Source organism: Hippoglossus hippoglossus, chromosome 2 (genome assembly GCF_009819705.1).
Source record: "Hippoglossus hippoglossus isolate fHipHip1 chromosome 2, fHipHip1.pri, whole genome shotgun sequence".
Lineage (NCBI taxonomy): Eukaryota > Metazoa > Chordata > Actinopteri > Pleuronectiformes > Pleuronectidae > Hippoglossus > Hippoglossus hippoglossus.
Genome location: NC_047152.1, coordinates 6384872 through 6410825, shown reverse-complemented (window position 1 = coordinate 6410825; position 25954 = coordinate 6384872). Strand labels below are relative to the sequence as shown.

At 41.8% G+C, this 25954-nt stretch overlaps 2 protein-coding genes across 7 annotated transcripts; both read left to right on the top strand.

Annotated features, from left to right (window-relative positions):
• Window positions 1-4233: 4233 nt before the first annotated feature.
• slc5a3a (solute carrier family 5 member 3a) lies at window positions 4234-9839 on the top strand. Of its 2 annotated transcripts, none has more exons than XM_034612830.1 (6): window positions 4234-4333; window positions 5874-6117; window positions 6152-6863; window positions 6953-7148; window positions 7252-7379; window positions 7465-9839. In XM_034612830.1, the coding sequence occupies exons 3-6, from the start codon at window positions 6230-6232 to the stop codon at window positions 8697-8699; spliced, it is 2193 nt and encodes a 730-aa protein (XP_034468721.1). In that variant the 5' UTR covers window positions 4234-4333; window positions 5874-6117; window positions 6152-6229; the 3' UTR covers window positions 8700-9839. The 2 variants fall into 2 exon arrangements, with proteins under 2 accessions (XP_034468721.1, XP_034468711.1); XM_034612820.1 differs by having other exon boundaries at window positions 5874-6122; window positions 6157-6863.
• Window positions 9840-12378: 2539 nt separating this feature from the next.
• Window positions 12379-24315, top strand: LOC117777747 (ATP-dependent RNA helicase DDX3X-like). Of its 5 annotated transcripts, none has more exons than XM_034612659.1 (19): window positions 12398-12743; window positions 14500-14566; window positions 15625-15684; window positions 15929-16126; window positions 16533-16635; window positions 16856-16978; window positions 17539-17638; window positions 17738-17873; window positions 17959-18056; window positions 18239-18337; window positions 18431-18591; window positions 18748-18892; window positions 19011-19155; window positions 19754-19804; window positions 21501-21682; window positions 22239-22356; window positions 22476-22629; window positions 22753-22877; window positions 23068-24315. In XM_034612659.1, exons 1-19 carry the CDS (start codon window positions 12699-12701, stop codon window positions 23145-23147), a joined length of 2190 nt encoding a protein of 729 aa, XP_034468550.1. In that variant the 5' UTR covers window positions 12398-12698; the 3' UTR covers window positions 23148-24315. The 5 variants fall into 5 exon arrangements, with proteins under 5 accessions (XP_034468585.1, XP_034468550.1, XP_034468569.1 ...); XM_034612678.1 differs by having other exon boundaries at window positions 12399-12743; window positions 14500-14551; window positions 15628-15684; window positions 23068-24195; XM_034612669.1 differs by having other exon boundaries at window positions 12399-12743; window positions 14500-14551; window positions 23068-24195.
• The last annotated feature ends 1639 nt before the right edge of the window (window positions 24316-25954 follow it).

Sequence of the window (25954 nt, the reverse complement as noted above, 5' to 3'; positions counted from 1 at the left end):
GCAATATGTTTTTCATGCTTCTGCTCAAACTGTGCTGATGTGCTGCAGTACAGACAAGCTAGTAAATGATTTAAGCTGTAGCAGTGAAATAGATCTTTATTCTTTGGATTCCTCTTCCATAACTTTGTGTTGCAACCCAGGAGTCTCTCTTTGTCTTTTATTTTTCCTCTGGTTCCCTCACACACACACACACACACACACAGTGCTGTCAGGAGTGTGTTTGCCGAGGTCACAAAGTCATCCGCGTTTCTCAAGCTTGTCAGCTGCCTGACTTTCTCCGCTCACAGCCCTCACACGCCCGTATCGCTATAGCAACTGCCGAAAATGTACATATATTACCAGGGTGACATACATTTATTACCATGGTTGTATAATGCTAAGTGGTTCTCACGTTATAACCCGAGTACTTCCAGTTGTAATCATCAGTTTTAGCGTCTTTTTTTTAAGATCCTCATGATTTGCAGAGACTTTCAATATAAGCATGAGATTATCGGATAAATTGATCAACAGAAAATTACGATTATTGAAAATCGATTAAGTGTTTTATGCATTAGTGCCTTAGATTCAGCAATTCCAGCTTGGCGAAAATATAAACTCCTTGGTGGACATAATAAAAAATCCTTAAGTTCCCCTGATGAAAACGATATCCAGCCGACATGCTCAGTGTAAAGCCTCTTTCTCACACCAGCATGACTGTTTTTAGAAAAAGTCTAAATCACATTTTTCATTAACCCTGGGGGAATCGTCCCCCCCCCCCCCCCTCACACACACACACACTTCTTGATGATGATAAACATGTTGGAAGTGATTTTTCCATCTGCCTTTCATTCCTTCCACCATCTGCCATCGGCAGCAACTCTGAGCGCTTCGGCTCCTGTTTGTGTGAGCGGAAGAATAGCGCCCTCCTCCTCTTCCTCCTCCTCTTCCTCCTCTTTCTTCTTCTCCTTCTCCTCTGTGCTGCAGAGAAATCTCTGTTTCCATCCTGCAGGTTCAAGCCAAATCTGACAAAGTGGCACCAGAACCCTGATCGACCCACACACTCCCTCCCCGTCTTTACTTTCTCCCGATAACTTTATGATACGTTGATTAAACATGACATTATTTAAGACCATGCATCATAAAGCTGATTCTGGGACAAAGCCACTGTGACAAGGCATATCCAAAGAAATGGGTCAACATTTTCTGAAATGCACTTAAGTGTACAGGGGCGTTGCAACAGGGTAGGCAAAGCAGACAATTACCTGGGGCCCCAAGCTGAGAGAGGGCCCTCGAGCCAGTAACAGCAATCGTGTATGGCCCCCCTGGTCCCTCTTAAAAATGTGATTTCCCCTATGGAATTTATACGTCATGTTTTTCTCCTGCAGACACAACTCCTTTCCTGAACATTTTAAGCAAACAATCTCCTGCAGCGTTCTTCATCTGTAAAAAGCGAGCTCCAGGGAAAAATGTCCAGAAAATTGGTTCCATACATTTTCCAGAAAACTACAAGTAAAGAAACCTTAATAGAGGCCCTGGGTGTTTCCTTTACGGGTGAATATATATAACGCAGGATGTATGTGCACGATCTCTGGGAGGCTGGCGTCACTTTTCAATCTGCAGTGTTGTTGTAGCCTGAACATCATCAACTCTTCAGCTTCAAAAAATACTCAAAGAAGCCCAGAAGTCATGTTTGGCTGTTTTTCTCAGTCTGTCAATCAGCTGAATGCAGACGTGTCGTGGGCTGGCAGAGATGCTGCGGGACGAGATTAAATGCAACGTGTGAAAACTGTCTTTTATCTGATGTTTTGGTTTCCCTCAGCAGGGATACCCGTTTGTGTGTATTTGATTGACAGTGTGGGGTTTTCTTTCAATTTCAACTTGGTGTTTCAACACAAAAATGGTCCATTATTGTTTGACGGGTAAAGAAAAGAGTGTCGTGTCTCTGTCTCCAGCCTTTGTGAAGCGACATTTAAAGTTTGAAGGAACGTGGGGACGCAGAACAGATTGTAGAGAATCAAAGTGGAGGTTGAGATTAAGATTTGACACAGAATTTGATGTTTAATCTGATTTAAATGTTCCAATCTCATAATACTTGACGTTAGTGTTGTACTTTAGGGTGGTTTCATTATCAGAGTCATAAATCAGAGGCCAGAGTCACTTCAGGTGAATAAAACAGGAGCAGTCGAGCACAGAGCCAGTGGGGCCGTTTGATCAGAAGAACTGTGGCGCCATCTACAGTCAAACACTTGAAACTGAAAATTATTCCACATTTCACCACTAACTCATTATTGTTATTATATGTCGAGTAAAAAAATTTTGGTTTTAAGTTCACATTTATATCCACACTATATTAACATCTTAATATTTATTTCTAATCCTGCACTAAAATCCATATTTTGACCTTTATGATGCAACGTGAATATTTCTTAAATGTGGCTCATATAGTTAACATGGAATAAAAATATTCACACAGAAATAAAATAATAATACTCACATTCAAATCACTTCAGAGTTTATCGTGCCGACAGTATTTTCTATTAAACTTGTGTCAACTTCTCTGAGTGACCATTTATTACGTTCTATTATTTATTACTGCACTGACGTTTGGGCACTTTCCTTAAATTGTCCAAAGGGGCTGCATGTGAGAACGCAAATGTCCAACTCCCCACAGTCTCCAGCCCTCTGGTAAAATGTCCGTAAATTGTCAGAGTGAGCCCATGTGAGGAAAATGTCAGGAAAATTCCCAGGGAGCGAACGGGCGGGTTGATGATACTTGATGAACGCAAAACGGGGAAGACTACAAATGTCTCAGGATGAAAAATGTAAGCCTTATGTAGAAGACGCAGACGGAGATATGTCAACTAGGACAAAAAAACTGATTCGATAGCTTTTGGGCATAAGGGCCACCCCTCGCCTGAATGTTCTGGACATTTTCCAGTGTTCATGTCTGAGAACGGAGGTGTCAGAAGGCAAGGGCCCTGGGGATGTGAGGCCCCTGGGCACCTGTCGAATTGGCACGAGCCATACATGATTATTAAAAGTGAGGTAGAAGCAACCCCTTTGTCCTAGAGAAGCAAATTTCCCCTACCACAAAACAAAGCTCCTCAAACTCCTAAAACGATGATGGTGACAGCAACATTTTAAGTCACGTGAGAAATCCGTGGACTCACCGGAGAAGACGTGATATATTCTGACACTTGACACTTGGTCAACTCACCGTGACAATTTTTGCGTCCACCTCAGCTACAGGGGGGTTTACAAAAAGTGCAAAAGTAAGGTCACCCCTGACTCGGTAATGGGTAATGAGGTGTTCACAGTCAACACACACACACACACACAAACACACACACACACACACACACACACACACACACACACACACACACACACACAATGCACACTACACATGCACACACATTGAAACACCTCAAAATAAAACATTTTGCATGCAACAAAATAAGCTCGTGCAGGTGAAAATGGGCATGCAAAGTGAGTATTTGCAAACCGCACACACATGCACATACTCAGTAATGCAGACACTGTTGTTACACATTGTACTGAACAGGTGGGTTTATGAGTAACACTGTGTGTGTGTGTGTGTGTGATCAGTGTCCGCTGCTTGTGTTTCCTAGTTAAAAATATCGAAGTCTCAACACAACATGTCAGGTACAGTCATCATGGGACAACAAGATGCCATAGAGGGTGATTAAGTTACAGGAAATATGTAGAAGAAGAATAGAAAATGATGAAGATGTCTTCAATAAAGGTGCTGCACAATATCATGAAGTTAACCTATATTAAGTTTTTTTTAAGTCTGAGTAAATCAACGTAAATTAAAATCTGACCTTTATTCTTTTTCTATGGTTTGATTATTTATATGTATATTTTATCATTTTTATTTATTTTATGAAAACGTAAGGTGACACAATTAAAACATATACAGGATTGAAATGTCGTTTCTCTCTGATCCTAGGTGTAAACATAAGTACACAGGACATACAAGTATGCAAAAACAGAACATATAAGTACGCAACATAGTAAGTACTCAAAACATAGTACACAGTACTACAAAGTATGCAGTGGATAGGATGAGTAGTGCAAAGTAAAGGATTGAACTGCACCACTGATAGGAGACATCATCTTCATCATCATCATCATCATCATCTGTGGTTGATCCCCCAACCAGGTGCTAATGATGATGATGCAGAAGTGGGCGGGGTCTCCAGCTGCTGCTATTAGAGTGAGGATCCGGCGACCATCAGCAGACTGGAGCTCGGACCAGTCCCGAGGTGCTTGTGAACAACTTTGCTCCTCTCACGCAAACTGGGAGACGACTGGAGCAGCAGAGCAGCAGGTGAGTGTCAGTGTGGAGCTCTGGAATTCAACTGAAAGTGCGACCAGCGCAGAGATCAGCTGTTTTACAAGAGGAAGGGAAACAGAGCAGCTGCAGTAACTTTTTCATTCATACCAACTGTGTTCTCCATTTAAACTTCTGCTCTTCTGTTTAATGTAAAAAACAGAGTTGCGTTTTATCCTAAGAAAAGGACCATGTAAATACATTTTATTCTTATTCTTATTATAAACATGATGAATGAATTGATTGCAGTTTTAACAGTAACAGATAAAAAAAACTGTATAAGAACTTATATTACATATTATTGTATGTTAGTATTGTAAGTACCTTTTAGAAGAAGATAGACATATTATAGCCTGCATATGTGAAAGATAACTCAAATTAAGTGCATGCATTATAACATTTAGGGCCAGCTATAGTATACAATCCTATAATACAAATAAATAAAGGTTATCAAAATAATATATATACGTCTGTTCATTATTTTCTTATGTGCAGTAGCAGAAAAGTCTATTAGAAATTTTATAGGCTGCATATATGACACATAACTCTTATTTAGTTATAACGTAATCGAGTGCAGAAAAGTCCCTTAGAAAAGATTAAGTTTAATTTTATTTATAACAAATGTTTTACATGCATAGGTAGATAGATAGATTGACTTATACACAGTGGCATATTATAGTGGCATTTCTCATAGTATAACAACAATCAAAATACAATACTAACCCCCTGCTCTTGTGTAGAGTCAATGATGTGAAATATGCAGAACAGACATGAGTCCACATGTGTAATTAAATGTAATAAAATAGTGAAAATCCACTGAACTTCGCTGTATTTCATGGAAACTCGTTGCTCATTTTACAAAGTTCTTGTTATAAGATTCACGAAACCAAGTTTCCCCTCAGGATGTCATATTAGTGTTGTACTCTTTGTTTAAATATAATAGTAACTCAAGTAGCATCAAGAGAGGAGCTCTGCAATCATTGCCAATTCTGCATTTTTTGTGGTGAGGAAATGCCACTGGTGACATTGTTCCCGTCGCAGTGGAAAGTTTTCCTGCTGCCGATGCTGAAGTAAAGCGATTGAATCAGTGTGGAGAGATTTAGATTTTCCACAGACTGATACTACAGTCCTGCAACAAGGCGACTGATGCCACTGCTGGCAGAGGGATTTACTAGAGAGCAGCTCAGACGTGACCCCCCACCTCTGCTGATATCAGTTCACCAACCTGCATTTTGCTTGTTAGAAAAAGCTCCCAATTCCTTAATGTAACTGAAGCAGTGTGACTTGTCTTGGCTCGTCAAACAAGTTGACTCATCTTTACTGCTGACAATGGATTATTTCAAGAGCTTCATTTATGCAACCAGTGTGGTGCTGATGAATTCGGACGACACTTTTTAAGTGGAAGATCAAGAATCAATAACTTATTGTCATGTTGCGCAGCTTTTTCCACTGTAGAGTTTTCCTATTATCTGATCCTACAGAATAATTTGCATTGCTTTGGAGATCATTTTTTTCGTGCATCTGCTCTCTGTTGCAGGATCAAGATGACCTCTCTCTCTATTGGCTGCCTCAGTGGAAACTCTGATACAATGCACCCCTGTTTTTTAAGCTGCCAAGCCACAACCTGCATGGATTCCCAGAGCTGAGGTTCACTAAAATGGATCAGAAACTTGGAGGAAGAATAATCGCAGGCTACCGCCTTTAAAATTGCTTTGTAATGTGTATTTATAATAATGTGCAGATAGATGTTTATGAATTAATTTGTTTCCCACCCATCAAAGAAACATTTTCAACATTAATTGTTAGAAAGTGTGTCAATACTTGATTTAAAGTGCAATCAGGAAACAACAGCCCTACTCTTCAAAATTTACTTTTCAACAGCCACATTCAAACATGGCTGCCACCATGGAAGTGGCAGATATCATAGTCGTGGCAATCTACTTCGTCCTGGTGCTGGCGATTGGCTTCCTGGCCATGCGGAAAGCCAATCACAACACAGTGAGCGGCTACTTCCTCGCCGGGCGCTCCATGAATTGGGCAGCTATCGGAGCTTCCCTGTTTGTCAGCAACATAGGAAGCGAGCACTTTATTGGACTTGCTGGATCCGGTGCGGCTAGCGGGATAAGCGTTGCTGCATGGGAGTTAAATGCCCTGTTATTGCTCCAATTGTTAGGCTGGCTGTTCATCCCTGTCTATATTCAGTCAGGGGTTTACACCATGCCAGAGTATCTGTCCAAACGCTACGGAGGGAGGCGACTGAAGGTGTATTTTGCAGCTTTGTCTCTCGTCCTCTACATCTTCACCAAGCTGTCCGTGGACCTCTATGCCGGAGCCTTGTTTATCCAGGAATCACTGGGGTGGAACCTCTACTTGTCAATCATCCTGCTCATCACCATGACTGCTTTGATGACAGTCACTGGAGGTTTGGTCGCCGTCATCTACACTGATACAGTCCAGGCTTTCCTCATGATCACCGGAGCACTGTGTCTCACCGGCATCAGCCTCGTCAAAGTGGGAGGACTTGAAGGTCTGAAGTGTATTGAAGTTAGATCATTTAAACCATGTTACAGTGTACTTTCCCAAATTGTTAACCAATTCCTTCAATGTCATTTTAAGGGGTAAGGATCAAGTACATGCAGGCGTCGCCAAACATCACTGCCATCTTGCTGTCTTCACCCAATCTGACGTATTCGGAATCCTGCCACCACCACTTCAACCCAAAACCAGATGCATTGAGGATCCTTCGAGGACCAAGGGATCCAGACCTGCCTTGGCCTGGGTTTTTGCTGGGCCAGACTCCTGCCTCCATCTGGTAATTGTCCAAGACTTTCCATGAAGTCGTAGGGTTCCACAATGCAACTTGACTTTGTTGCAGACTAGTTGTCGCCTCTAATGACCCTCACTGTGTGTTCCAGGTACTGGTGTACAGATCAAGTGATTGTACAGCGGGTTCTGGCAGCCAAGAACATCGCCCACGCCAAAGGTTCGACCATCATGGCCGGCTTCCTGAAAATCCTGCCGATGTTCATCATAGTCATCCCAGGTAGTAACATTGATTGATTTTTTGAACACCTGGAATCCTGGCTCTTGATTATATACGTCTGATTCATTTATCATCGTTATTCTAGGGATGATTTCCAGGATCCTCTTTGCTGATGAGTTGGCGTGTATCAGTCCCGAGCACTGCATGGAAGTGTGCGGCTCTGCGGCTGGCTGTAGCAACGTGGCTTACCCGCGGCTTGTCATGTCGGTGATGCCCGTCGGCCTCCGCGGCCTGATGATGGCTGTCATGATCGCAGCTCTAATGAGCGACTTGGACTCCATCTTCAACTCAGCGAGCACCATATTCACGCTGGATATTTACAAGATGCTACGGAAGAAGGCGTCATCAAGAGAGCTGGTGATGGTTGGAAGACTGTTTGTGGTTTTCATGGTGATCATCAGCATTTCGTGGGTACCCGTCATCATTGAGATGCAGGGAGGCCAGATGTTCTATTACATCCAAGAAGTATCAGATTACCTGACTCCACCTGTAGCTGCTCTCTTCTTGCTTGGAGTCCTGTGGAATCGCTGCAACGAGACGGGGGCCTTCTGGGGTGGGATGGTGGGCTTCACAATCGGAGCGCTGCGCCTGGTGCTCGCAGTTGTTTACCGCGAGCCACTCTGTGACCAGCCTGACGAGCGGCCGTCTTTCATCAAAGATGTCCACTTCATGTATGTGGCGGCCATCTTGTTTTGGGGGTCAGCTTTAGTGGCTGTTGTTGTGAGTCTCTGCACTGCTCCACCCACAAAAGAACAAATCAGAACAACTACTCTGTGGGGGTTGAACAAGAGAAAGAAGCTAAAACAGCAAGAAAAAGAAAAGGCTGAAGAAGAAATCCATGCTTTGAAGCCTCTTTACCATGCAAACCTGAATGGAGACAGTGTTCTTGGTAAAGGAAAGTGCACAGACAACCTAAACAAGCACAATGGCATTGAAACCAATCATGAAAATTCTGAATCACTTACTGTCACAGCTACTAACATAGAAACCCACCATCCAATCCAGAATGGTTGCTATACAGTGATTACTGAACCCAAAATGGCAGAAGGAGACGGAAGAGGAGAGAGGGATGAGGAGGAGGAAGAGGGGGGCTGCTTTGAAGCAGGAGGAGCGGAGCCTGGGAGGTGCATGAGGGTTTTAGAGTGTGTGTGTTGCTTCAAGGAGAACGGATCTGGAGATCAAGTCGTTACAGCTGAGGAACAGGAGAAGATGGTGGATGAGCTTCTCCATGAACCTCGGCGAACCAGAATCATCCTGAACATAGGGATGGTGGTTATTTGCTCTGTGGGCATTTTTTTGTTCATCTATTTCTCCTTATAGGCTTCATCAACTCCAAACCGTGGGCCTGGGTAATGAATTACTTTCACACATTAGCAAAACACCCAGGAAAGCTTGAGCACCCCACATTCTCCTGTGATTTATCATGTACTTCATCAACATTAGTAAACACATTATCATTCCTTTGCTTGGCCAAACGATACATGTGTCTTCCTATCAGGCCAAGTAAACTACTGAGGTAGAGGTAACCTAAGGGGCTTTGATATATGTCAGGTGCTTTGCTTACTGGCAGCTGCTCAGCCAATGATATTGGTGCTCAGCTTGCTTTTCTCAGCCTAATAACTAATGCTAATAACCTTGAATATTTCTGGCCACGTTTTACAGTTTTGTGCAGGGAATTACTGAACGCACACATTTTTGATTTCGAACTTCACTTTATTGGACGTGCAATGACACTACAGTGCTGTATGCTCACGTCAGAATGTAAATGCTGTCATTGCGGATAGCGTGCACTATGCTAAGCACAGATTGGGATGCATGGATGGTTTTATGTGTAATTTTTCTCGAGACAGGGATAAATATATATTTTTGGTAAATGTGACACACTGCATTTGAAACAGGTAAAATCTCAAATGAATTTATGATTGACTGTGACTTAGTATATTCTTCTGTTGTGTACAGATATGACATATTCTTGAATTTGTCCCCATGGGGATGTTTTCACGATATGGAAATTCATAATGAATGTAACTTTGCCTTTTAATTTTACTGGGCATGTGTAACTGTTTTATGTTTTTTTTTTCATGTTTTGTACTTGAAAGAGCAGTAATTTTCAACTGGACATATAATATTGGAGATGATACCTTGTTATTATAGTACATGAGTGATGTATTCTACATGTGTTGGTGTTCAAACTGATGGAATGTTTCCTGAGCTTCACAAAATCAGCATTTAATGTGAGCTTATCATGTTTTTTCTACTCTTTGTACAACTCGAGCACTGCCTTCCACTCAAATAGTTTTTATGAATTCAAAGGTGAATTGTGATGTTATTATGTTTGTTTGTAAGAAATGTTTTTAAGCTGTGGAAATGAAACCAAAACTATAAAATCACCTCAGTGGTGGTTCAGAATGAACTCTAGGAAAACAGGCCGAGGATATGCACTACAAAAAGGTACATTATAATCTATGGGAGACAGGAATGTGTCTTCCTGCATTTGTTGGTAGGGATTTTACACCATCTGTTTTTCACAATTTAAAATAAAAGGTTGGAACTACCTCGGTCAGCCTCCTGTCGTTAAATGTCTCAGTCAATGCTGCTCACTGTATTTGTACCAGATTCATTATGGGATTCAATTGCTGCAACGTTTTCGAAGATGTTGTGAGATCAGAAATATTTACCCTATTATGCAATCGCTCTTTCCCTCAACTGCATGGCACAACAGTAGTCTCAGTTGAATTTGACACCTTTTGGCACCCGCAGGTTGTCTCCAAATGGAAAGCAAACAATTAACCAAACTGGTTGTTCTGCTCCATTTAAAGCCCTCCACCAGAATGTGTACATAAGAGCTGTTGTACATTAAACACTGTCGAGTGTTCGGGAAACCACCTGCTCGGCCTCGTCTGCTTTCTCTGAACTGATGTGCTTGACAGAGGATGAAAAGAAAATCCACTGTGATGTAGAGCTCGAACTTTGAAAGAGGGACATCCAGCAGTTTAAAGTCGGGTACATGTGCACTGTAAAAACAAGTCATCTTTTTTTACCTGTCCACCACATTGGTCCATCTACGGTATACATCTTTACCTGCAGTTTAAAAGACCTCTGTGAGTGCATAAGCAAAAACTGAAAGATTTTAAGTAAAACTTCCCATCTGAACGCGTGAGGCAGTTACCTGTCATGAACCAGCATGTCATGGTATGCGAAGCAGATTTCTCATACCCTGTTTAAAAGCCCCACAGCAAGCAAACAAGCCGCAGTCAGTCAGTTAAGAGGTTATTAACAAACAGCCTCTCCTGCAGTGGAAAGTTACAGACTGGAAGTGGAAAGTTACAGGGTAAACCCATCCCACACGAGGCAACTGCAAAGCAATGACAAGAATGGCTGGAGTTTTTTTGCCCGGTTGTCTTCCGGTTAAATGTCGTCCTGTCGCGGCTGCTGCACAATTCAGGTGTCTTCAGGAAACGTCACCTTATCCCTCAAGAAGCAGTCAGCAAACAAAATGATACTAAATTGAGTAATCATATGGGAAAGTTACATGATGCAAATATCTCAGCTATAGATTAAATATAAAGATGAATGACAAGGCTGCCGTGAAGCCGAAGGATCTCAGTCGCCACCTGGTGGCTGACTGCAGTATAGGTCATAAACCCTGCCTCTAAACTAAAAAGTCAAATTTTCTTCAAATTGGGGCGGGATCATAAACATAAGATAAAGGCGGAAGCTAAGAGAAATGTTTTCCTTTATATGTTTTGAACAAAAAGAAGACTACATTTCCCATCATGCAACCCAGCTACCAGCCAGCAGCATCATAAAGAATATTTTGTTGAAGACGAATTAAACCCATAATAAATAGGATTAAATCAGGTTTACTCCTGAATATACTGGTTAGTAACATCTAATCTATGTGTGGACACATCACCGGTCTCTGCATGTATATGAATAAGTATTGCTATTATTTATTTTAATAATTAATATCATTTTATTTTCTCAATTATGTCCAGATTAATCTGATCCTAATTTGCTTGCTTATATTCTAAGATACTCTGCATGCATTTACACTTGCATTAACATCAGTTTTACCAAATCCAAATAAGATATAATTGCATGTTTAACCAGGTGTCAATTGGGTCTTGGAGGCACATGTGAAAGATCAAGTTCACATTCCACAGGTCATATTGACCTGAAATGAATAAGAAAACTACAAAAATTAAATTTCCTTCAACTCTGGCTCTGTGAATTATTCTTAAATGAGACTATGGCGTCATTTCATTATAAAGTGTATATGGGTGTATATCATATTCAGTGTAAACCTTTTCTCAAAGCAAATCATATGGAATCTAAATGTGTTGTATTAAAAGCAGGCTAGTTAATGCAGCCGTAATAGAACATAAGGTGTGAATCCTGACTTGATATATGTAAAATCAATCTAAATAGAAATAAATAAAAGGTGACAAGCAGCTCTGTGTATTCTAGATTGTAATATTACAAAAGTTCTTTAATTTAATACTATATACAGTATATAAGTATATACAGTTCATGCATGTATATATAATACAATTTATGAATATTACAGAGTTAAATTATAGGTTTTCTTCACTGTGCAGCGGTGACGTCACGACAAACTGAGATTAAAGTCTCGCGGTGTCTGGATTAACTATGACACAAATCAAGTTAGCTTGTGTTAGCCGACAGCAGACCGGAATAAGGGGATTTAGGCTGTATATAAAACTTGACTTTGGAATATTTGTTGTTATTCCTTATGTAAAAGGCTTAAATTATCATGGCTATACACATGTAAGAATAAATCCAGATCCATAGATATACCTTAAAGTGACTTTCAGTTAAATTTTCATATTAGTAAGTAAAACTCCCCCTGGTTGAGGAAGATGGTATTAATATTTGTTTTGTCTGTATTTGGATTTATTACACCCTATCAATTTTATGTAATTTTAAATTGGGTACATATCGAGCACATTAACAGATCGACTGACGCTCTTTGGATAACTTTTATTTTGACGTCACCGGATATGCGCCGCCGTTTCACCCGCGCTACCTTGACAGCCTCTCATCCCAGAAGCTAGCAGCGCAAAACCGAACAACAGCTGAGTTTGCACGAAGAATCCCGCAAATCACCGCAACGTTAAATTCAACTCCAGCACCGGACACGGACACGCGTGACCGTCGAGAGCCAGAGAAGCAACTGTCAGCCGTGGAAACCGCGGAAACGGCGCAGGGAAGAAACAACAGCGCGTCCAACAACCCCCGGCAAACAAAGAGGTCCCCATCTTCAACGACAACATTTTTCCTCCATATTCCATAGTTATGAGTCATGTGGCCATCGAGAATGCCCACGGCCTGGAGCAGCAGGTGAGCCGCGTCCCTTCCACGCGTGTTGCAGCGTCAGGCTTTTGGGGTAAAGTGTTAAAATGGCAGGGATGGATGTTAGCTTGCCGGCTAGCCCCCCATTAAAAACCACGGTTAACCAGATGCTATCGTGCTAGCTGGCCACGGGTGCGCTTCATTCCGGCACCCAGGCGGCCTAAAGCGGCGGGGCGGGGATAAGACACCAGGATGTGGAGAATATGTGGGTTAGTTTAGTAGTTTACGAGTGTTACGTCAAAATTATTTAGAAAACATTGACCATTACTAATGCACGTGTTTGTTAGCTTAGCATGCGGATAAGCTAATACAGTTTAATTTGATGCTACAGAACGAGTGACGTCCGTGTGTTCCCGTCGGGCCTCCCGCGTGAGCACATGCAACGCACCCCTGAACTATTATCTCCACTGCGTTTGTCGTGCGGCTCGATACAATAATAAAATGGAGGTATGCGGAGATGCAGCTTGCGGGACCGACACGCAAACAATGCGGCGTTTGACACCGTGGCGCACCGCCCGCCTCGCAATACGCAGCGATGCACAGTTCGTCTCCGCTGCGTCCCGTTCAAAAAAATATAATCTGCGTCACCAGCAACGTCGGTGCATGTGTGTGTCCGACACCACAAAAAGTACTTTATGTTCCCAGGTGGTGTTTCAGAGATGAACGTGTAATAGGCAAGATGTCTGCGAGGGAGTGATTTGATTAAAGCGAGCAGCCTCTCGTCTCGTTCAGGATGCACACGAATGCATCTGCACTGACGAGGCTCTAATGCAGAAGCTGATCCCTTCTGAGCTAAATGTTGCTCAAGTGTACCCACAGGTTCCTCTCATCAAATGCACATCAGCCACTGGCTGTATTGTAAAGATGGACGACAGGAAATGAAGCCACAACATCCAGGATAGGAGCGCTGCCATCTTGCACCGATGATGTCATCTGGAGATGGGGGTCGATGGACCAATGGAGAGTCGGCCTCAGCTGTCACACATGACGTCTCACCCTGTTTTATAGCATTAAATAACACATTTTGACCCATTTACTAAATAATTAACATTTGAACACACTTAATTGTGATTAAAAACCACCTGAATTTGAGGTTTATTGATCGTAGACTAATTATGGAAGAGGCATCTCCACTTCCTCCTCCTATTAAGAAATGAAAAGTCAACATCCCAGATAGCGCTGCCATCTTGCACATATAGAATCGAGATCCTGCAACCAATCGTGAGTCAGTCTCAGCTGTCAATCATGATGCGTCACCTTGTTTCTATAGCACCAAATAACTCATTAAAACCGAACTTTCCAGAAACATGGCCATCTGCTAACATAAGAGGAGGTGGGATTTATGACCTATACTGCTGAGATGCTTTGGCGTCAGTCTTGCGGAGCAGTGTCGTCGTTCATCTTAATTTACAATGTATGGTTTGACTTTTTAGGTTGTAGGGTACGTCCCATCTGCCAACATGTAGTAGGCAGGGTTAACAATCTATACTGAATCATCAAAAATGATTTGGCTTCACTTTTGGGAGCTGTTATGTTGTCCATCTTTATATACAGTCTTTGACATGTACATGTAGGCCGTGAGTGATTTCCTCGGTGGTCTCCACTCAGGTATTTTACGTGTATTTAAAATTTTGGGGGTAAAAATACCTCAATGGAAACACTTGGATCAGGGTGAAGGATAGATGAAGCATTGTGTGTGTGTGTGTTAACTGTTTGTCCTAATTCTTTGTCGCTCTTTCTCCAGCTCGCTGTCCTCGACTTGAGTGCTGCAGATGGACAACTTGGAGGCAATAGCAGTAAGGAGGCAAAATGTATTCATATTTTTATTTTATTTTATTTTGTTTGTTTTTCTCTTTATTAGTTCATGTGCACACACACTCACAAACCTGAACATCTTTCCACCGCAATCAATTAACCATGCTAGCAGGACTGGAGCTATTCCTAAAGAACAACTTAGGAAGGACACAACATTTTCTACGACCACAAATTCCTTTCTACAAGTCACTGGTGCTCTTGTGTTTTGCACAAAAAGTACCCTGATAAACATAACCCTTTATGGACATGGCCCCCAAATGCTATGTGCTGGACCCTTGGCGTGTCTTGAGCAAGTGTGGGTTTCACGTGGGCTGGTGAGTTGCCGTTTAGACAGAGGTGGAGTTGTCTGCCAATATGAGGAGTAAAGAGGTCATCGTGCATGTGAAGAAGATGATGAATAATATATAATAAGGATAAGGTTTACAAAATCAACGCTTAAGTGAATTCTAAAGAGAGAAGGTGCGCACAGGACAGCTAAAAGAAGACCTTTTCAAACCAAGGAGCATACGTTTTGTGGATAAATAAAAGCATGTCTACAGGGCATCTTAAATATCTTAATTAAAATGCTTTTGCATTTTGTAGTTTCACGATCAGTGGTCGCCACAGTCACTGAGTGTCTTTATTTATATTATTGTACAGTCAGATTCTGAGACCTCGAAGGAAGGAAACTCAGTCGCTGATGTTGTCTCCGTCTACAGGGCGATACATTCCTCCGCATTTACGGAAAACAAAGATGCTTCCAAAAAATGGTGAGAGGTTTAGTTAAAGCTGTCCTGTGGAGTTTTCCTATTTACCTCCTACCTAACATTCACAAAGCCCAGATTTTGTGAACGTTTGAGATCGTGCACTGTTCCATCCCAGCGTCCACTTTTCTTCTTCTTTTCGTCAGTGCAATACTTTGAAACCATCGACAGGATATGGGCCAAAACATTCCTCATTGTGAAATCAAATCTGTGAGATGCTACGAGTGGCCTAAAACTCCACATGGCACCTTTTATTAACTGTATCTGTCACTGAGGAAAAATCACAATTGAAGCACTTTCTTCCCATCCAGCAGGAAATGCCTTCGCCGCTGGTCGACAAGGTGTCTACGCCATGGCGCCTCCAGCCAACTGTAAGTTTCTTGCTGCACTTCTACCTCCTCTTCGTCATTTGTTTGCTGCAAACAGATATCTTTAGAAAACTCCCTCCAAAAACCTGATTATTATTTTTTTATTATTATTACCTCTTTCTCTACAGAGATATAAAATAATCGTTATCACTTTGTCATTGTGAAGAACAGAAACAATCTCAGAGTCTCTGTTCAGTGACGTATTCTCTGATACCTGGTTCATTTATTGTCCCCTCTCCACCTACAGTCGGTTGGGACGGAGGGCGCAACAACTTTGTTAATGGCTACCATGACAACCGCATGGCCGGGAACACATTTAATCGGGGCCCGCCTCGCATGGAGCGGGGAAGAGGCGGCGGAGGCGGTTACCGTGGTAACAGAGGAGGAGCCTTCAACCCCATCATCCCAGCACAGCCAATGGGATTTGGTGGCTTCGAAAACAAAGGTGGGATTCTGCATCACAGCACCCAGATTAAAGTTTCTATTACAGTGCGTACATCTTAGTTATTTGTTAGAGAACATCTTTACCAATTAACATTTCAAACTGCAGTAATGTGATTAATGTCTTGTTTTATGCCTCTGTGCCGGTATTAACTGTGGTCAGGGGCATTATATTTTCAGGTTGTCATCATATGGAGTTAAATCATGTAGATATGAAGGGACAGGCAGGGGTGACTTCTTTGAACATTAGAAAAATGTTAATTATCCAAAATCAGAACCAGAGGAAAGATGAACTGTTGAACACTTAAAATCAAAATACTTGAGAAAAGATTGCTCATATTTCACTAACACTGAATGTATGAAATCTCTCCTCTTCCACTGTTATGTTCATTCATTCCTTCATCTCTCAGATGCAGGTGGCTGGAACACAGCCAAGGACGCCTATAGCAACTTTGGTAACAACCGAGGGAAGTCTGCATTCTTCAATGACAGGGGCAACGCTAATAGAGGGAGGTAAGGACATGAGGCATGCAGTCGGTCAAACGACGTCTTTGTTCTTTTCTTTTTTCTTTTTTTTAGTTTGTCACTGTCCTGAAACAACTTTTAAGGTTTACGACGCCACAGAAACCCATGTTTTAATGTGAAATGCATTTCAGTTAGATGTGCAGAATTTGGAAAACGGCATCGCAGCATCATACATCAGCATCTTGTATCACGCATGTGTCACGCTCAGGTTCGAGCACGGTGGATTTGGTGGTGGTGGTGGAGGAGGTGGAGGAAACAGCCGCTGGGTGGAGGAGTCCCTAAATGAAGGAGATTGGTCCAAACCAACACCACGTAACGAGCGCCTTGAAAAGTGAGTGGGATTTTGTGTGGTCCATACAGGGAATATTGGATATTTGAATAAACGTCAGTCAGGTAAATGGATGAACTGGAATATTCACTACATAAGTATGTGTTGTACAAAGAATAGAAATTTTCCCTTGTGTCATTTGTGTTTTTGGTATTGTGTTTACAACAATAAGTTGAATTTGGCAAACAAACATGAGACACTTGAATTGTAATTTTACAAACTGTAATTTAGTAGTTTTTATGACATGGATATTGTGCCTTTTTAAGCAGTGTCATTAATGTGGGAATAATATCAGTCATCGTTAAAACTGTGTCTTTAAGGCTTCTGAAATCAATGCGATGTTTTCCTAAGCGTACAAAATATGAGAAATCAAAATGCCCCTGTAAAGATTATACACAAAAATAACATAAGTTGTATTTAAACAAATGTCACTGGTGACCGGAGAAGAGTTTAGTGTATTTTTTTTTGTGTGGAGGTATTACAAAGCTTGAAACTGCATCAGATTATTTTCTGAATGTTGGACTAACCTGCTCTGCCTCTCTTCTTCTTTTGCTCCTCTGCAGTGAGCTGTTCGCTGCCAGTAACACAGGCATTAACTTTGAGAAATATGATGACATTCCTGTTGAGGCCACAGGGCAGAACTGCCCCCACCACATTGAGAGCGTGAGTTTCTGTTGTTAAATTAATCAATTAGAAATCTAACAATATTATACATCAGCTGCACAATTACATGAACGTTATGGTTGTGTTTGTGCTGTGTAGTTCCAAGATGTGGACATGGGTGAGATTATCATGAACAACATCGCTCTGAGTCGCTACACCAGACCGACTCCTGTCCAGAAATACGCCATTCCAATCGTCAAGTCAAAGAGAGATCTCATGGCATGCGCACAGACCGGTAGGACATGCTGTACATGGAGGGCATCACATCTTTAATATGTTGATGTTAGATTCTTGAGATGATGCTGTTTGGTTTTGTGCAGGTTCTGGAAAGACTGCAGCATTCCTGCTGCCGATTCTCAGCCAGATCTACAATGAGGGACCAGGAGAAACTACGAATGCAGCTAAAGCCTCTGGACAGGTAACAGCAAAGTGTTCACTGTGCAGCTGAGTTCAATTGTGCTTGATTGGGACTGTGTGAGTCACAGTGGCCTGACGCAGACACATTCAAAGCACACATTTGAGTTAGAGGTGATGTTTGGGCCTTTCTGGTGACTTCTGAACTAATCTTTTGTTTTGTGGTGTTTTATCCTTGTTATACAGGAGAATGGGAAGTACGGACGTCGTAAGCAGTACCCAATGTCTCTGGTACTGGCTCCAACCAGAGAGCTGGCTTTGCAGATATATGATGAAGCCAGGAAGGTACACAACATGCACATGCACACACACATTAACCCTCCCTGCTGTCAATTATTTATTTATTATTTATCTTTATCCTCCTTGTTCTATTTATAGTTTGCCTACAGGTCCAAAGTGCGTCCCTGTGTTGTGTATGGAGGAGCAGACATTGGCCAGCAGATCAGAGACCTGGAGAGAGGCTGCCACCTACTGGTGGCGACACCAGGAAGACTGGTAGACATGATGGAGAGGGGCAAGATCGGACTGGACTACTGCAAGTAAGACATGGACAGGAGGAGGCAGTGATGAATAAAAAACATTTATTCTCCAGTTTAATTTTATTGTTTTGAATGAGATGTTTTATTCAAATGCATTTTATAAAAACAGTTTTAGCTTTATTTTGAAGGCTTCATCCTCTGTCTCCTTCACTTCAGCTACCTGGTCCTGGATGAGGCAGATCGCATGTTGGACATGGGATTCGAACCGCAGATCAGGCGCATTGTGGAGCAGGACACCATGCCACACAAGGGCATCCGGCAAACCATGATGTTCAGTGCTACCTTTCCTAAAGAGATCCAGGTGTGTTTGCAGTAAACTCCACTTCCTCAGTTCCTACGATTAGTCCCTCTGGCTCTACAGTTATAAAAATAACAGCGCTAAAATCTTTTAATGAACATGTGGTCTGCTCCTCCTGCAGATCCTGGCCAGGGATTTCCTGGAGGAGTACATCTTCCTGGCAGTGGGCAGAGTGGGTTCCACCTCAGAGAACATCACTCAGAAAGTGGTGTGGGTGGAAGAGAGCGATAAGAGGTCTTTCCTCCTGGACCTGCTCAGTGCTACAGGTGAGACAGTCACATAGTGAGAACTCGTAACCTAACCTGTTGAGCTACTGCAAACACACATATACACAGTGTAGGTTTAATTCCCCTATCCTTTTACCATTGACTTACTGTCGTCCTTATATATCAGACTGTAGATTACTATGTGTCTCCCAATCAGAGTAATGTACATCAACATCCCATGTTTGACAACCGTTCACATAGTTACGTTTAGGGTTTGTTCAGTGAAAATAGACAAGTTTCAACCTAGTACCATCAATATGAGTTAAGAACACACTGCCAAGATAAAATTAGTTTACTCTTTTTTTCTTTTGCCTCGTGCAAGAAACATCCAGCAGAGCGTTTAGACGTGATTTCATTCAATTATATTTGTCTTCGTCTGAGGAAGGCAGAAGAAATATTATTCATACCCCAAAGGAATCAGCAAATATTCTCCTTTCTTTTTAAACAGTAACCCGTCAAGAAATTAGTAGTAAAAGCGTTTATGTGATCCCGGCAAATATTTGGTCCTTGAGCAACATTAAACACACACAGTTGGTTTTCTGCTGGTGATTTGAGTGCAGTTTACATGTTTGGTGGTTTGGTGTGGTTTTATCCCAAGTCATCCCGAGCGAGGTACAGGACAATACTGGAGACAACATAGAGAAACCTGGTAAGATCCTTAATCAATGAACCTGTATCTTGTCATTCCATAGTTTAAAATAATATTGCTTGCCTTTTTATTATTCTTTTTTGTGGGTGAAGAATCCTGTGTTTCGTGTTTTTTTTTTAGTTTTTTTTGAATTTATTTTGTTCTGTGAATCATTTCATGGGTCAGGTTTGCTCAGCTTAAACCAAACATGCCTGTTGTGTGGTTGTTTTTCTTTTGGGGCATCTCTTTGTGGTGTCCTCGTGTCAGAACCAAATCCTTGATGGAGAGAGTGTGGTCATGTGGTGTTGTCAACCGCTAACAAGTGGATAAATGTGGCCCACTTTAACATCAGGTGGTAATGACATTGGAGCAGGAGCATTTGACCAAACTCTCTCCATCAGGGGCTCTCGTCGCAGTGCTGCTGATGCTGTTAGCTAGTTATTCTTGTTTTTCTTATTCACGCTGCACCCCCCCACTGCCTGTTGCACAGATGAACATTATTGTATTGTGATAAGAACAATGGCTACATAAGGTGCATGTTATCAAGATTTAAGTGTCACATCATGGAATTTAACTACCTGAAAGAGGACTCTCACGTACATGTTGTGTTAACGCTTGATGGAAGGCGAGCCCGACGCTTTGTGCTGGTGCAATCATCATGTCTACAATAATCACAGTTTCCTACTCTGCTTTCGTGCTAACCTGCCGTGCTAACCTGTCCATGGAATGCCAAACAGAAGCACATGGGAAATAAAATCCACAACTAGATGAACACAAACAAAGTTCACCAGCTTTCTCTTCTCCTCCTCTCGCACTTGAGCCTGGGGATTCATTTATACGCCCTTGGGTTGGCTGCTGCTCATTTTCTACCACATGCAGTGCAAGCAAAGTAAAGCGACAGAACCAAAATGCAGTTTAGGAACGCATGACATCACCCCATTCAAAGTGAGTGAGCAGCGTTTGCGTTGAAGCCTCCGACATGTACGTGTGCGTGCTGAATTTTTGGTAGATATATGACGTGCCAGAGTCTGCTCAGAAACGGATTTGAAACATTTTAAGATTTTCATTGTGGTTAAGCATGTTTCGTACCTACAACTCCTTTTTTATTTTATTTTTTTATTTTTTTAACAACTGATAAACTAAGTTGGTGAATTGCTTCTTGAGTGTTTCAATTTCTTCTAGGTATTATCACATTCAAGTTTAAGACCTGGGATTTCTGTGAGCAATATCTGTCTATTAGTTACAAGTCAGATCTACAGCATGTTGGAAAACAAAGTCTGATGCTTATTTTTCGCCGTGTCATCAGCAGACTCTAAGGATTGAAAGTTCATCTAAGCTGCTTTCAGAAATGCACTGAACTCCGCAGTACCTCTATATTTTCTCCAGAGGAGGTGCATGCGTAAATGCAAATGTCTGAGTGAGACGCTCCAGTTTATGTGGACTTTATCCGCCTGGCTTTCTAGTGTAATGTCCAGAGAAGTCAATGTGTGAACACAGCAGGGGGTCCCCCGCTGATTCTTCTAGTGCAGAAGAAAAAACAATCAAGCTCGCTGGCCTTCATTCATAAAATGTAATTATATTTCATCCGAGCTTTAAACACAGAAGCTACTTCATTCTCAGCCACTTAAAATTTGCTGTTTGTGTTGGTACGACCACCAGGATCAGCCACTCGCCTTCAATGATTAACTTCTTGTGTCGTTTTCTCTCGGTTGATCAGGCAAGGACTCGTTGACTCTGGTTTTTGTGGAGACCAAGAAAGGTGCCGATGCCTTGGAGGACTTCCTGTATCGGGAGGGCTACGCCTGCACCAGTATCCATGGTGACCGCTCCCAGAGAGACAGAGAAGAGGCCCTGAGCCAGTTCAGATCAGGAAAATGCCCCATTCTGGTTGCCACAGCGGTCAGTAAGAAATAACACAGATCATATTAAAATATGTAATCAGGTATTTACTTGACGCATAATAGAAATTTGTGTTTCCCAGTGGGAATGTGAAAATGCATGAAGTCTTTGCTGATTTGTGTGAAAGAGAATAAATGTACCTCTAAAATTTCAGCTAAAGTCAAATGTCAGAGTGCTCAGTTATTCCTCTACTCAATTATGATCTGAAACAAGACTTTATACAAGATATCAAAAATCTGTTTACAAGTTTAATAGCTGAATGTCTTGATCTGTTTAAATTAAGTTTCTAGCGCAAAGTATGAAGAGGTAAATAGAGACCAATTAATTTAAATACAAAATAATTAGCAGAAATAGTAGAATATTTCAAAAAAATATCTATATTTGAGAGGTTGAACACTTGTCTTGAACAAGTTGAACGTTTGGATGTTTGAAATATGTGGGATTAGTTGGTGACCGGAAAACGTACGGGAGAAGAATCCAGAATAAGAAGACACCAGTTAGCGGGAATGCCAACTCAGCATTGATATTGATTGAAAGTTTTGTCTTGTGTACTCAGGTGGCAGCTCGGGGTCTGGACATCTCCAACGTGAAGCACGTAATTAACTTTGATCTGCCCAGCGACATAGAGGAGTACGTCCACCGTATCGGTCGTACAGGAAGAGTCGGAAACCTGGGTAAGACTCCACTCTAATGTCAGTGGAAATACAACATGACGTGTGTTGCATGATCTTTCAGCAGTTTGAGCCACACCTCACAAATCGCTGCGTTTTACATGATTCTTTTTTCCCTGTAGGACTGGCCACATCGTTCTTCAATGATAAGAACGGGAACATCACTAAAGACCTGCTGGACATCCTTGTAGAGGCCAAACAGGAAGTTCCCTCTTGGCTTGAGAGCCTGGCGTATGAACACCAGCATAAGAGCACCAACAGAGGACGCTCTAAGAGGTAAACATACTCTAAATCTTGGTTGTCATGTAAAAGTTTTAGGTTTTTTTTCTCATTGTAGGGGCTGCACTGTTTTATTACTGCATATTTGATATAAATAACATCATTGATTTTCACCACCAGGTTCGCTGGAGGGTTTGGAGCACGTGATTATCGTCAGACGGCCGCTGGAGCAAACGCCGGAGGGTTCGGAGGACGTGGAGGACGCAACCAGGCAGGACATGGCGCAACCCGAGGCTTTGGAGGAGGTGAGGATCTGTCCATTAAGACATATCTGGTGTTTTCAATTATCTTCTACTCAATATATGATCATTCTTCTAATGATTTAAAACCGAAGGCACAGAATACAAACACACTCCTCAACCTAAGCATATTCTCTGAAAAGCTGACTCTTTTATTTTGTTAACTTTGAGTTCCCTCCTCTGTTTCTTGTCTCAGCTGGATTTGGAAACTTCTACACCAGTGACGGCTACGGCGGCAGCTACTCGCACTCTCAAGTTGACTGGTGGGGCAACTAGGTTCCTCCTCTCTCCTCCATCCCTTCTCCTTCACTCATTCTTCTTTCTTCTTTTCACTCATCATCCTCCCTCATTTCCCCCACACTGTCGTCTGCACTCCGTCTGTCTACATCCCCTCCATAAACCCCAAGAATCCATGTGCATGTTATTGGACTATTTATACTCGTTTATATAGCCCCCCTTCCATCTCTATGCGCTTAAATCTTTTAATTCCTCTTCTATCCATCTCCACCTTCGTCGTTACAGTTTTCGGTTTGATTTTTTGATTTCTTAGTTCCCGATGACTCTCGCCTCTTACAATTGGTCACAGTTTAAAAGGATTCTTCAATTTTAGCGGGTTTTTTTTTTTAACACTAGCCACAGGTTTACTTCAAGCTAGCAGCATCCTTTGTTTTCAGCAAGGACATTTTAAAGTATTTTCCCTCTGTGACACGTCTGAAGAGAAATAACCAGTTATAAAGTTTTACGTGTTCTTTTATATGATACACACAAGATTGACAGCGTGTGGACTTCTCCATAACAGTTGTAGAAGACAGAGGGATATTCATTTATTTCAGTTTAAGATTTTAGTTTTGGCTTCATTATTTTTGTCTGTATTCACCCAAAGCCAGCTTCCTGTGTCCCTCCACACGCCATCTTTGTATGTAACGCATGGCCATGTTGTAAATCACCGGCCAGGAACTTTTCTAAACCATAGCGCAGAGAAAGGTGAGGCTGAGGTGTACTTCACTTACATCACAGATTCTTAAAAAGGGGTAAAGAAACCGCAAAAATTTGTTTTTTGTCACCTTTTTAAAACATTCGTTTCGAGAATAATGAGACTGAGGAGACGAGGAGGTGGGACGCTTCCAGTGGTTGTTAATATCACAATGACAAATAGCATTTCTTTGTTTGAAGCAAAACATAATGGAGAATCATTTGTTTCTGTACTGTGCCTTTCAGCAGTTGAACTTTTGTCCCTTATTTCCATTGTTTTTATTGCCATTATGCGTTACTGGCCACAAGTATCGGCCAACTGTGACTGAAAAAAAAAGTGTATTCAATGTCATGTATGGGTTCAGTCATGTTTTCTTTATTTCTATTTGGAAGGAAACAAACTAGGCTTGAACTAAATCAAACCTTGGCAAAAAAAAAAAAACTAAATAAAAACTGTGGTGAGGAACCTCAACACTGTTCCTTATCTGTCTATTGAAGTTCAAATTCATCTGGAGGTCTCTGATGAGCTGATTCCCAACTGCGTATCACCACTGTCGCCACATTTCTGTACTTTTTAAACACCCTCATCCAGAGCCACTAAAATGGATTAAACAAAACATTAAATTTGGCTTTATTAGGTAATAAATAGAGACAACAGCAGTGGTTTTATGCCTTTGGGAAACAAAGTCTGACTCATTGACCTGTATGTCACATCTATAGCTCTGGTTTGAGCTCGAGTTTGAGTTTCTCAAAATAATGTCACTAATTGTTGGGTCACTTAATGCTCAACAGGGAGTCACTGAGAGAGAGTTAGGTTGTGCTGTGCAGCAGATGCTTCGATCTCGCAGTCTTTACCTTCAAATATGTGGTTCTAAAAAAATGTTATATTAGATCTGTCCTGTCAACGACCAGCTGCAGGTCGGCGTGGAGCTCGAAGCGAGCAACCGCATGCAGGACACCAGCATGTCGTTCGCTTACCAGCTAGATGTGCCTAAAGCCAATTTACAGTTTAAGTTCAAGTTTTTAGCATCGACAATCTTTTGGCGATGAAAAAGCTAAACAAATCTTCCAAGATTTGAGTCTCTTGCACCACATCCTACAGTGATGCCAAAGCAGCGCTGCAACAATTTGACTTAAAACCACAATATGGCTGCTGCTGCTGAAAACAACAGTTACAAAACTTCATCAGTGACTCTGGATGTTCATCTTAGTGCCACCATGCTCTTGGGAAACTGGCTCCGCTTCCACCACAAACATTGAAAAACCCTTGTTTGCCAAAAAGCTTCTTTCAAGGGGAAACACAACTAAAAAAACGGCTATAATAGTTCAAAAAAAATTCTTGCTCACTCTATCCTGGAGAGTTACATGAAGAGTCTTCTCTAAAATAAGTAATTCCAGTTTATTTGTTAGGTCTTACAGATCTGTTGAGGTCGGGTATAAAAGTAGAGAATCTGTAGCCTAATCTGTTTCACAGCAGGGAGATGCTGGGGCTTCTGGGAGATATAACCACACGTCTGTAGCACATTTTAGTCATTGTGTCGTCATGTCTTACTGTGCTGTATTCCACCCATGTCTACTCGGCTTTAGATTGCAGGTGCTTCCCTTATTATTCTTTGAGTTTTTCTAATGAAGTCAAATTATTCACTGCAATGTTTCAAAGATATCAGCAGACAAACACAGCCCCAAAATTTCCGACACATCGGAGTCAAATTATGTTCTTCATAACCAACCGCTGCACCCGTCACTTTCTATGTAAGCTGCACACCAGCAGCATGTTGGCATTAGCCGTCGCTGAGTGATGTTATTTTACTTGCATCAAAGTGCAACTGTTCATTCCAGCTACCGCGACGTAACTGCTGCTTCCTTCCTGTGCGTCTGTTATTGTGAAATGATGCAACACTGCTGGTGTGTGCTACACTTTGACAAATCTCTGAGCCACTCAGCTATTGTCTAAGGATGAATTATCTGATTATTGGGGCTTCTGGTGTAGATGGCGGATATCCGGGCCAAGACTCAGACTTCCGTTCGCTGTACGCTGTTGACAGTCCGATTTAGTTTCTTTGTATCACATACAAAGTGCGATGTGTAGATGTATGTCCAGACAAAATTTT